This window comes from Bidens hawaiensis, unplaced genomic scaffold, assembly GCF_021521415.1.
Source record: "Bidens hawaiensis isolate Kalapana, Puna unplaced genomic scaffold, B.hawaiensis_p1.1 tig00044041_1, whole genome shotgun sequence".
In the NCBI taxonomy this organism is placed as follows: Eukaryota; Viridiplantae; Streptophyta; class Magnoliopsida; order Asterales; family Asteraceae; genus Bidens; species Bidens hawaiensis.
In genome coordinates, this window is record NW_027497803.1 from 81010 (window position 1) to 94913 (window position 13904).

Here is a 13904-nt window from a genome sequence, read left to right on the forward strand (position 1 = left end):
GACTCGTGTAATATTGAGATCACAACAATCCATATCAATATTGTATAAATATCAAATCCCCTTTCTTGCTTTTTAGTTTCGAGTGTGATCATAGTTTCGTGTGGTTAATATGTTTTTTGTAATTATCATTCAAGGGTACAGATAGTTATTAGTGTTCATAGTTTGTAATGCTCTTTCAAATTATGACATTTAACAAGAAAAAAAAAAGTATGCGGTTACAAAGATTCGGTTAAATCATCTATAACAGTGCACGGATACACCCAACTGTTTCAGGTTCATGTCACTGTCGTAATAAATTTTAGTTACACTTCTACCGTTTGCAAATACAATGGCTCGTATAATCAATCCTTTACACTTAAGTCTCCCTCTTTGTATATACATATTGTATACATGCATATATAGCAATAAAACAAGAGAATGATAAAAGGTATAGGGGTAGGGGCACAGTAAGATGGTTGGGTCAGTGGGGAGTTGTAAAATCAAAGGGGGGTAATAGGGTAATTAGGGAAAGTGAGGTGGGGTGGGGTAGCATTTAATTGAAATAAATATGTCCCTTCCTCATCATATACATAATAGTCTTCCCCTACCTCAATAGCCTCCTAGTCCTAGCTTCCATGTGAAAACCTGAACTTAACCATCTTCTTTTATTTTTCAGTTTTATACCTACCGCAATCACCCATTTAATGACCAAAATCTCATATCCAACCATCCTATTATACCAACTTAAAAAAGAAAAAAACAATGATACAACACAAACGTTATATAACAACTCAAGAAGTTATATTTTCAAACTTAAGTTTCTTGATCATGAAACACACGTACGAATACATTTCACGTACACATTTTATAATTGGGTCATCATGTCTTGAGATATTACTTTTGTGATTTTATTGTACGTGATTTGAACATTACTTTTCTTGTCATTCTTATATCCACGTTCTTATCATTAATATATTTATAAAAGTTATAATTAAGCATATCATATATACGATCAGTTTAAAATATTAGCCAATAATCTACAAAAATAAGATCATTATAAGGTGGTATTTTGAGAATGAGAACGTTAATATATTGTTTAGTGTAGGTGTTGACGGTCCAATTTGATAAGTTTTGATAAACATTTTAGGTAGCAAGAAGCCAAGAACAACTACTTTACTGATTTGACGGTGTGAAATTTGTACTGATTTTTTTTCAAAGCAGTAGTATATATGCTTGTATTTAACATGTCAAGATTTATTATCTACACAATACATATACGTACTTAATATTAATAAACAAGTATATAGAAACAATAAAAGCTAAACTGTGATCAGTTCAGTTTGCACGTCCAATTCCAATGTTCCAGATCCAGTCGTACGCAACTCAACAACCATCAATTAAAACAGCCTGTGAATCGAGCCCTTTAGATCTCATTTAACCCAAGAAGTTGTTTTTGTTTAGACGGATTAATCAGTTCTAATTGATTATGAACACCCAGGCTTGTAAATGAATCGAAAGAACATGAATGGAGCATGTCCATGTTCGTTTATTGAACTTTAACAGAATAAACAATCGAACAAGAACAATTAAACGAACAAGGTTTGTGTGTCCGTGTTTGTTCGTTAAGAAAAGGAACCTTGATGATCGAGTGGGTTAAATGACGTGTTTCTAAGGTTTAATATCATATTTTTTTAATTGTTTATTATATCAAATGCAATTACTTAATTTGTTTAGTTTTGTATGTGCACGTAATGGGAGCTTAAATGAGGGTTATGGAGATTTTAAGTTGAAGATTAAACAAAACCCAAGAGGAAGGAAGCACAAGGAAGGTCCGGGATGGTTCACAGGATCAAGACGTGGGTGTAGGTTACGCGAGGCAGGTTGTAGATTGTGCTAGGTGGAAATGTGAGGGCAGAAGCAAGAACATTAACATTTTGACTTGGCGTAGGTTGACAACCCATCATAGCTTACGCTGGGCTCGGCATACCTTACGCTATGTCTCGACATCCTAGTCTTTGTCATAAAAATTCATTCCTGTATAAGGGGATGTTAACCTAATTCAACTACCCTCCTTCTCCCGTTGTTTTTGGGCGGATTTTATAGGAAAACCATCAAGGACCAACCAATCACGTTTACAACCATAGTTTCTACATCCACATCCAGATATAATCGAAGACCATCTAATGCAAGGCTAAATCACATATGATCATATCCGGGTAGAGCTAACGTTAGTAGTTGGATTCAACTTGATTTTACATATACTTTTGATTTTGATTTAATCATTCGGTTAATTGAATCCTTATGTTCGTTTGATTTGATTATGCATTTTTTTTTAATTAATGTGCTTTTGATTTCATCAGTTATTGATTTAGTTTGTAATCATCAACGTTTACCATTAACCATTTATTTTGAAGGTATTTTTAAAACATAAAACCGGTAATTAATTAGTTTATACTAGGGTATATACCCCGCGTGACACGTGGGTGGAATAACTTGTCACTAAACATAATCAAGTTAAATATCAATTTAAACAAACATAATATTTCTTTAACTATAAAAACTTAATAGATTTACATTGTCACTTAACACATCACCGTACCAACCAAAAAGTAGTAGATTTATGTTGTCTTAATATTAAAACTTCCAAATTACAGGAAGTTAATTTGAACATAACAAACATAATAAATTTAAATAACAAATTCAAGCAACACAATACTTCTTCAAACTTTCGGACCAAAACGTTAACCATTTACATTGTCTAGATCTTAAAAGTTAAAACTTACAATAAGTTAATGTACATCGAACAACCTAAAAACATCAACAAAAGACATCAACATGTATTTTCATATTAAACCACCATCAACTTCTTCAAACATTCTACCAAAAGAAACTCATTTTGTTTCACCACCTGAAAATATAATAAAACAATAGCATCCAAATTAAATATACCATAATAACATATTTAATAATGAGTAACATTTAAACATTAATAAAGTTGTTTTTATTAAATTTTTGTTTTTATTAAAACAAAATAACATACAACAACAAACAAAGTAAAATGATAACAAAAATATCTTTCTGACTTAAACCATTAAACCAAAAAGATATATCAATAAAAACATTTTTTGGTCGTCATTTTATACCTAACAAATTTGATACTCTTCTAAAACAACCTGTTTTGAAATATTTTCAAAATAGTTACAAAATATAAAAAAATTGGAATTAGTCAAGTTTAAAAAATTATGAATTTTTTCTTATTTTTGACCAATCTTGCAACAAACTTTTAAATCACTGACATTAATATTTTGTTAAACTTGGAAAACTTGAAACCGTTTTACAATAAATGAATTTTCAAATAACTTTGGAAAGACTAAAAATTTTTATGTTGACTTTGAAAATAATTAAAGGTGAAAAAATATGATGCAAAATCAATGAAAACAAAATATAAACGTATAAGAAATAAATTATCAAATATTTTTAGTATTCTTTGTGAACATTATGAAGACTTAAACTATCAAATTGTTTGGATGTTATAATTAGAAGATTTATATTATGTTTAAAATACTTTTTAGTTAAAATGGATAAAAATATAATACGTGTTTATTATATATTATTGAGAAATTTAGTGACATTAATATTTTGTGAACACAAATTCAAAAAAATAAAAAAATTGAACATACATAACCAAATTTAAAACGGTGAATATAAAAATAAACTTATGTCTCGCGTGTGGAATCTCATAATCAATTGAATCTACTATAAATAATAACAATAAGAAATTAATATGTGATTAGTTTAATTTTTGAAATAGAAAGTGACATTAATATTTTATGAAAAGTTGTCATGTTTATATTCACTAAATCATATGTGCCGAATAATATTTATAAATGAAGATAAAACAGTTATTTAATTTATGATATATTAAGTATTGATTATTAGAAATTATGTCAATTTGAATATTGTGTTCTAATATAATGCGGTTATTATTTTAGTATTAGTTATTAATTAATATTCACGTTAATTAAAGTAAGATTACATTACGGTTATGGTAAGTATATATTTTTAGTTTCACAATCAGTTTTTTGAATATTAAAATGATAACTTATTCTAGTTAATGTCAGATCACAAAAATTAAAATCAAATCGGTTTTAATTTTACTAATATGACTAATTAATTTATAAATAATTACAAAAATGAAAATTAAATCGGTTAATTTGAAAACTTCAAAAAGGTTATGGAAAGATTTTGAAATGAGTTTAAAATTATGGAGAGTATTAAAACCTTTAAAAATTTGTTGAAAGATTGGTCAATTTATGAATTTAAAAGGAGTTTAAATATATTAATTAAAAAGGAGTTTAAATTTTGTAGTTTAAGTTTGAATTTGGTATTCCATGTAAAGATAGAAATAATTTGAAATATCTTGATTCATGGAAACAATAATATTAATAAATTATGAAAAGTTGTCATGTTTAACAATATTCACTAAATCATATGTGACGAATAATATTTATAAATGATGATAAAACAGTTATTTAATTTATAATATATTAAGTATTGATTATTATAAATTATTTCAGTTTGAATATTGTGTTCTAAAATAACACAGTTATTATTTTAGTATTAATTAAAAATTAATATTCACGTAAACTAAAGTAAGATTACATTACAATTATGACAAGTTGTAACATCCTGCTTTTGATAAGAATTAATAAAATAAATTTCGTTCATTTTATAAAGTGTCGTGTATCGGTTTAAATAAATAAACTAATAGAAGGTGGGCTTGGACTTTAGAAGATGGAAAATAAGGAATATAATGGGCCTTAGGTCCATGGGCTTAAGGGAGTATAAATACCCCTTAAACCCTAAACCTTTCCATTTTTATCCATTCTCTACACCATAGCCTACACTTGGAAAACACACACACCATCCTATAACCCGAACCAAGATCCGAAGTCGAAACCCAAGATTGTTGGTGCTAGATCGTTGTGACGAACCAAAACAACATCAAAGACCAGCTCGTGTTCGTATACCGACTCGTCTAAGGTACGTTTATATTTAGAAATCGTTCATATAGGTTCGGTTTGATTAAGGAAATCATAGATCTGTGTTGGTTTGTTATAAACGAATCCAAAACAACAAATCTTATGGAAATTGGTTAACATTTGATGGGTTAATTGTAAACCTAAGTAAACCCGTAACCTATATGCCTAAATCGCACCCCTTAAACATCGATGTTAGGCCGATTTGATGGTTGGGGTTTGTAGGCGCTGGTCAGACGATTCCGTTGATACCAAAATCGTGATATTTGGTTAAGAAACGAAGGTTTAATTGCAGATCTAAGATCTGTTGACTATTTGCTGTTCTTGACGATTTTGATTTTGACCCTTGAGTCAAAGTCTGGATAAGAACTATTGGTGATTCGTTATGGGTGATTCTTTAGCTAGCTCGTTATGGGAGCTTAGCGAATCAGAGGGTGATTCGTTAGCTAATTCGTTATGGGAGCTTAGCGAATCAGAGGGTGATTCGTTAGCTAGTTCGTTATGGGAGCTTAACGAATCAGAGGGTGATTCGTTAGCTAGTTCGTTATGGGAGCTTAGCGAATCAGATGGTGATTCGTTAGCTAGTTCGTTATGGGAGCTTAGTGAATCAGAGGGTGATTCGTTAGCTAGTTCGTTATGAGAGCTTAGCGAATCAGAGGGTGATTCGTTAGCTAGTTCGTTATGGGAGCTTAGCGAATCAGAGGGTGGTTCTTTATCCAATTCGTTAAGGGAAAAGTAACGAACTAGGAGTTTAATATAAAGACAGAATGGTCCCTGAACTTAGAAAAGAATTATGTAATTACATAACAGCCCTTGAAGTTTGGCAATTTATGAAAGATACCTTTAAAGGTAAATGAGTAACGATTAACTAACCAGGTAATGATTTAATGAAGTAAAACAGCTTAGACGTGTAAGACTAATTAAGTAGCAATGAGATTACTAGAGCGGTACTTAATACTGTAATTATTATACAGTTAGTCGTGCACAGCTCAAGAAGGGAATAACCGTAAACGGTGAAGGCAACCGCATTGAGGTGAGTTTCTAGCCCCACTTCCTTGTTATGTTTTCGGGGCTGTGTGCATACTCGATGTGATAGTTAATACACTTATCTTAAGTGGTAAGTGTATGCCTTGTATGATTTAAGTACGTTGATTGTTTGACGGTGCGTGAACGATCTTCGGATATTGCATGTACCGTCAGGTGGTAGTTAAGATATGATTGATAAGTGTGATGAAAGATATGATGTATGTATGAATATATGATGTATGCATAATGCATTTATGTTATGATGATGGTACGTGAACGCTCTTCGGAGATTGCACGTATTGTCAAGTAAAGTATGTATGAACAGGTACGGTACAGTTACACGAAACAAAGGGACCAGACCCTAATAATATCTGTGATGGTAGGGACCAGACCCTAATAATATCTGCGATGGTAGGGACAGACCCTAATAATATCTGTGATGGTAGGGACCAGACCCTAATAATATCTGTGATGGTATGGACCAGACCCTAATAATATATGTGATGTTGGGAACCAGACCCTTTATAATATTTGTGATGGTAGGAACCAGACCCTAATAATATCTGTGATGGTAGGGACCAGACCCTAATAATATCTGTGATGTTGGGGACCAGACCCTTTATAATATCTGTGATGTTAGGGACCAGACCCTTATAATATATGTGAGGTTATAGAGCGGAAGGCTCTTTAAATAGAACGGATAGTTATGTATGAAAAGTAATTATGAATAATGTACACCCCTTCGGGCACGTGTGCAAGTATGAGAATATATTGTATGTTGTATGATTAACTAGAACTCACTCAGCGTAGCTGGCTTTTAGTATGCACGCAGGTGAGTAGATTGAGGCAGCTTGCATAAGAGGAAGCACATGGCATGGACTTGAAGAAGCTGGCATCTCAAGAAATGTTATGTTATTCTAAAGACAATGTTTTATGTTTTAAATGATTTGAATGCCCGTTAAGACAACAAAGTATGGTTTTGTAATATTTTGGTTTGAATGTTTTAAGATTCCGCGAATGTTTTTATTAACTCTGATATTATGAACTGTGTTTATGAGTAAATCCAACGTCCAAATGTGAGACAACGGTAACGGGGCCTTACAAAAGTATTTTTAGTTTGACAATCAGTTTTTTGAATATTAAAATGATAACTTATTCTAGTTAATGTCAAATCACAAAAATTAAAATCAAATATGTTCTAATTTTACTAATATGACTAATTAATTTAGAAATAACTACAAATATGAAGATCAAATCCGTTACTTTGAAAACCTAAAAAATTATGGAAAGATTTTGAAATGAGTTTAAAATTATGGAGAGTATTAAAACTTTTAAAAATTTGTTGAAAGATTGGTCAATTTCCGAATTTAAAAGAAGTTTAAATATCTTATAATTAAAATCATGAAAACTTTATAACTTATTTATTGTGTTTTCCATATATAACGTAATCGGTTATATATAAAAAATATAACGTATCTTGCAATATAATAACATAATAATGTTTTAAGTCAAATATATTGAAACATAAAAATGGTAAGGTGTAAATTTTATTATTTCTGTCAAAATAATATGTAACAACTAATTAGAAAAGGTAATGAATTAATAATAACAAAATTACTAAAATTATAATAATTATTATAAATTATAGAGATTATCAATAATAAATAGATAAATATAAGATACAAAAATATTTTTTTTTCTTTAATACATCGGTTCTGATTAAAATATATTAAATGGACAAAACCAACAACTATATATGATTGATTATATAAAAATCAAATAAATTACATGAATTGTGAAAAATACATAAATACATGAAAAATAACAAAAATATACATCAATATTAAACAAAAACATAAGATATCTTATCAACAAATCTTCAACTTATGAAATTAGTTATATTAAGTTGGGAACATAACCTGAAATGAGAAAATTAAATATTAATATTCGTTTTATAAATAATAAATTTTAATCGTGGTAATGTTACATGTTGTGAAATATTTACCCAGTAATTCATAAAATTCAACTTTAATTTAAATTTGAAAATTTATAAATTTTAAATTATATCGTTTTAGAAATAATAAATTTTAGTGATGGTAATTTTAGACATTATAAATGTTTGTTTAATCAACCATTTAAAAAGTTCAACTTAAAGTTAAAATTAACTTTAATGTTTGACCAGGCAATTTAAAAATGTTTGACCAACTTAAACGTTTGACCAGCAATTAAATAAAAAAATCAACTTTAATTTAAATTTGGAAATTTAACTTTTTAAATCAAATAGTTTTAGAAAATAATAAATTGTAATGATGGTAAGTTTAGACGTTATGGAATATTGACCAACCATTTACAAATATCAACTTTAACTGAAATTTAAAATTCGAAATTGTTTCGTTTTAGAAATAAAAAAACTAGTCGCGGTAATGCTACATGTTATGGAATGTTAAACCACTGATTTACAATTTATTATTGGCCTTACCGGAAAAAGAATAATGATAATGTCCATGAATGAAACTTTTTATTTAAAATCTAGAAGAACAACATGTGAAAGAAACAAAAAGGAAAAAATATAAAACTTCAAATAAATATAAAACAAACATTGTTATAGGTGTAACACATGAATGGAAAAACTCACCGGAAAAACGTAAAAACGTAGATTAATTAGCTTCATCGCCGTTTTTGATTTAGAACCTAAACTGATTTTAAAAAAATCAGTTAACAATGAAAACAAAGATAAAATGTTAGATCTACAATAAACGGAAGAAAATATAATGTTGCCGGAAAAAGATATAACCTTGTCGGAAAATCATATACAATTGTTGGCCATTAGAGTATAATATGTAACCTTACTGGAAAACGATAAATCACGATCTACATTAACAGAATATAGAAGATGGTGGATGGTGAAGTTAGTAATTAAGTCGAGAGAGAGAGAGAGAGAGAGAGAGAGAGATATATTAAAATGATTTTGGTGGAAAATATTAAGGTTTAAATAAGTTTTTTGGTGTTTGGTCAACATGACACAGGACAGAATATTAGAGCACATGAGAATGGAAACATGGTGACTGAATTGCACATGTGGACAACCTAGAAAAAGACAATGTGTCCACATTGTATTGCTTTAATAGTATTTAAAGATTATTCAATTCATGTGTCAATTGTTTGAATTAAGTTATGATAAACATAATAGTCAAATACTTAGTCTATCAATTATTTATCGATCAAATAGACAGATCAACATATCATGTCTTGGGAATTTCTAATCGCTTATTAAAGCTTGCAACCTAATAACAAGTAAGAAGATCCATCTCAAGGTTTCGGGTTGTGAAACAAACCGCATAACCTAAAATCTAATTGTACAATTACACATTGCGTAAATTGAAGAAGCGATTTATAATGATCATACTTAATGGATTAACGGATTACAAAAATACAAGATAAGGTCCAAGATCATAAATAGTTCATCCTCGTCGCCCACCAAAACATCATGATCATAGATCAAATAATTATAAATATAAAGACGACTAGACCATACATACTAACGTACACAACATAATATAGCGTCCTACCATACTTAATAATTTCACATTTAATATCCTAAACCCCGGATAAATTAAAGCACCATAAATTGTTCAACACATACATTTAAAGCCGCCGTCCTTTTATCAGAAGCTCCAGATACAGTCCAGTTCCGTGGGCCCAGGTTTCTGGTTCTCGCCGGAAGAACTGATCATGTGGTAATTGCTTGGTTCTCCGCCGCCGTGCATGGGTGGCACTGCCGCGGAGTTAAAGAAGCTGAGCTGAAGATTGTCGTGTAGTGTGCTCATGCTAGGGAATGCTGACACACTTGCATTCTTTTGTTCGGAAAATGACGTCAGAGGCTCTGGTGGCGGGAAGTCGAAGAGGGGTTGTGAGCCGAAGTAATTGGTGGTTGAGGCCGTGGAGAAACAGGTTACGTGCTGTTTTGAAACACCGGTGCTGTCGTAGGGATAGTTTTGTTCAAGCAGCGGTGGTAGTGAATCCGAAACAGCCGAAACACAACTAGACTCTTTCCCGTAATTTATGCCGCCGGTTGACCATTTTGTACCAACAACGTCGCCAGCAACAAGTCCCGCGTTACTTTTCTTAAAAACTCTGGAGATCACCCATTCGTCCTAAAAAACGTAATAACAATAAAATTACTGATGTAAACACCAATAATAATAATAATAACAATAATATGAGGTAAATTATTTACCCTGCATTACGTATCAATAATGACTGATGTAACCACAGATAACTTTATATTATACGGTAAGGATAATTATAAATTTTTCTAATATTTTTTTATCATTATTAAACTACTTCAAGTCACACTTTAGTACGGATAACTAATAAATCTTTTAATAACTTATCCAATAATTTAACATTGAGTAAATAAATACCATGCAAACTCAAACTCTTACAAACCCTAAGCTTGCTAATTAATCATATCATACCTTACAATTCTTTGAGAGATAATGATAGGCAAACTTGCCATCAAGACGGTATTCATGCATCACCCAGTTACTTTTCTCTCCTTTAGGAGCTCTACCACTGTAAAACACTAGGGTTTTCTTCATACCCACTAAGGCAGAAGTCTTTGAGCTGTAGATCTCACGGTCTTTTCCGGTTGCCTTCCAGTACCCGGTCTCAGTCGCCCGGTTTGTCCTCAACCCCGTCGGGTATTTCCGGTCTCGAAGACTAAAAAAATACCATTCTTTTCCTCCCATCTTCGCCTTTTCTGTAAAAAGAAATTAACACTAGAAAATTATCACAATTTATTAACAAAAAAAGAAATTAATTTTTTAAAACGACAACTCCACGTTAAATTTTTTTTTTAACGGTATAAAGGGGGCATTTGAGATTGCTTATTTTTACCCTGATAACATTTTAAAAATATTATAAGTTTAAAGTTGTGAAAGAAATAAGTCATAAGTTACACTTTGGTACCTTCAAAGTAATTAACCGTCTCTAAAATCTAATTAAATACAAAAAAAGGGCCTCCAAAATTAAAAACGTTACAATATATTAATTATTAAAACGGTACAAAAACATTAGATAGTCAGGCAGTCAGCGGTACCAAAACGTTAGATATATATAGTTATCTACTGTTTTGGTACTGCTAGCCAAAATCTCATTTGGTAACAAAAATAAATTAATTAATTAAGCTAGGCTAATGTTTAAACACACTTACGTGGAAGCTCCCATGGTTCACATTTGTTAAGGTCAACATCGGCAAACGCTAGTCCGGTGAAGTTGCCGTCAAGCACTTTCCTTAAAAGGTAGCATGTGATAAGCTCTTCATCTGTCGGGTGAAACCTGAATCCCGGTGGCAAACAAGCTTCAGTGTTATGATCGGAATGTTGGTTGAAAAACTCCATGGAATTAACCCAACTGGGGATTTGCTTTTAGTGACGCAATGAGTAGATATATATGTGTATTTATATATATATATATATAGGGGGATGGAGGTGGCGTTTATGGGGATTTGGAGAATCAAGAATTAATATACAAGAAGAAGTCACTATCGTCGATAGGTTAATAAAACTGCTCTAAAAATGGAAATTAGGGTTTTTTAACGTGTGTTTTGGGTTGGGTGTGTGTCTGCATGCCTGACGTGTAAGTGTTAAGAGTATGCGTGCGCAGGGTATTCCTCTTGTCAGTCAAGAAAAGATAAGAGAGGACGGTGAACTCTATGCATCTATTTTTTATTATTTTTTTTATACTATCATAAATATATATCCAGTATATCACCATAAGTGACGTGTATATATGTAATCTAAACACGGGAAGATTTAGTAATTGGAGTTTGTATTTCAATTGACTGTATTTAGGTACTTGTTTTGTCAATATACCATATATAAAGTATTAGATCACACTTTGAACTTAATTTACTTTATGATAAGAGATTTATATTGAAGTGAAATCTAGTGAAAGTTAAATGTAAATTTAATATGATTACGTGAGTTAAGTTGTTGATTATAAAAACGTAAGTTATAAATGTTAATGGTTAAACTGTCGGTATATATTATTATTGACTAAAGTAATAATACTTGTACATAATGCATTTTTAGATGGCGGAAAAGGGGATTCGAAAGTTATCGTTTTAAAAGTTACAACATTTTCTTATGATGTTTTAGAGCAAATTTAAAAAATTAAATATAACTGCTCTAAAATGATAGTATTTTGATAAATAAAACCGCTTCTTAAATTGAAAATCTCTGCAAAAAATATAGTATTTCTAATTATTTAATTGTTTTATATAATTAAAACGGCTTCAACAAAATAAATTAAAACGCTTCAAAATAATAAAATAAAACTGCTTCAAAGGATAATTTTTGGAACGATCTCTTTTCCACCGCATCGAAGGAAACATCTTTCGGTGTGGTTAAATTTAAATTTAGATTTATTGGATATACTAGTTTAAATTTAAATTGATGCATGCAACAACTTACATATTATTGAATAGTGCATTAAATGACCTGCAACGAACAATATATCAGAAGATGAAGAAATTTCAAAAGCTTGATTTTAAGTGAGAATGGTAGGGGCCTTTTTAGTTGTGAATTATTTTGATGGGAGTTGGTAGTGTATTTGTAGATTATTTGATTTTTCAAAACCATGAATATATGTGATCGAATGCAAATTTATGGCATACTAATGATTCTAAGACGCCTAGGTGTTGTACTCGTAACACATGCATGTAGACTTGTAAATAGGGGTTTAAATGGACAATAAAGCTACGGAGGGATTTTGAATTTTTCTTGTAACTACGGTATATCATAAAACAATAAATAGATATAATTCGTTTAAATTGTTTTATAGATAAAGTTACCGGCCTAAAAATTTTCTATTCACTTTTCTTATATGTTTATTTATATATTTTAGGATATGATCACGAAGAAAAAAAATATTTAACATATATAAGTGTGGACATAATAAATTTTTAGTTATTGTAGAAATAATAGATGAGTAATGTGTAAATTTCCTTGGCAAGACGTGAAGGATCACACACATTCATGATGGCGATGCATCATTCAAATTAACTTTTATCCTATGAGCCTTAATTTGATGGTAAGATTGTAGCCTACTATGACGCTCACATGCAGTGGCGGACCCAGGATTTTTTGTCAATGGGGTCCCAATTTTTCCGGTTTACAAAATTTTTGGGTCGGTCGTTATTCGGGTCGGGTTGAGAGGAGTAACATAATAAAACACGAAAATATGGTGTCATCAAAAACAAGTAAGTAGAAAGAATATAGATTAGAAACTAGATAGAACATACACTTTTAATTCATTTTTATTCATACCCGAAAAACATAAGCGTAAGCTATATATATATGGTCTTACATGAATAACCAAGATATGAAAAACTAACTCTTACACAAATAAATGATTAATTATAATATACATACACAAGATAAATAATTTAAGTATATGTAAAACTCATGTTGTCATTATATATGTTGCATGGTGATAATGGTTATATGGGATAAACTAAAGTGATAATGGTTATATAGGATAAACTAAAGAAAAAACACAAAAACCCTAACTAAATAACTAATATTGACTAGAATATTAAAAAAACAACAAAAACTGGGTATGGTGAGGCTTGAACCTGCAACCTCTCAAAGAAAAAACAAGGGACTTTCCACTAGACTAGTTCAGCCTTAATAGTATGGGTTCCAAGTATTAATTTTTATGGGGTCTTTACAAAATTTAATATATCGTCTCTAAGTAATTTTTAAAAAACATTGGTGTCCCGGGACCCCGATGGGAACTATGTGGGTCCGCCCCTGCTCACATGTGAAAGAGAAGAGTTTTAACTTTAAAATGACA

At 30.5% G+C, this 13904-nt stretch overlaps 1 protein-coding gene across 1 annotated transcript; it reads right to left on the reverse strand.

The window, feature by feature from the left end:
* Window positions 1-9558: 9558 nt before the first annotated feature.
* Window positions 9559-11926, reverse strand: LOC143594643 (protein CUP-SHAPED COTYLEDON 2-like). The gene is made up of 3 exons (XM_077073906.1): window positions 11260-11926; window positions 10523-10806; window positions 9559-10198 (listed from the first exon to the last, which is right to left on the reverse strand). Exons 1-3 carry the CDS (start codon window positions 11444-11446, stop codon window positions 9710-9712), a joined length of 960 nt encoding a protein of 319 aa, XP_076930021.1. The 5' UTR covers window positions 11447-11926; the 3' UTR covers window positions 9559-9709.
* Window positions 11927-13904: the final 1978 nt, after the last annotated feature.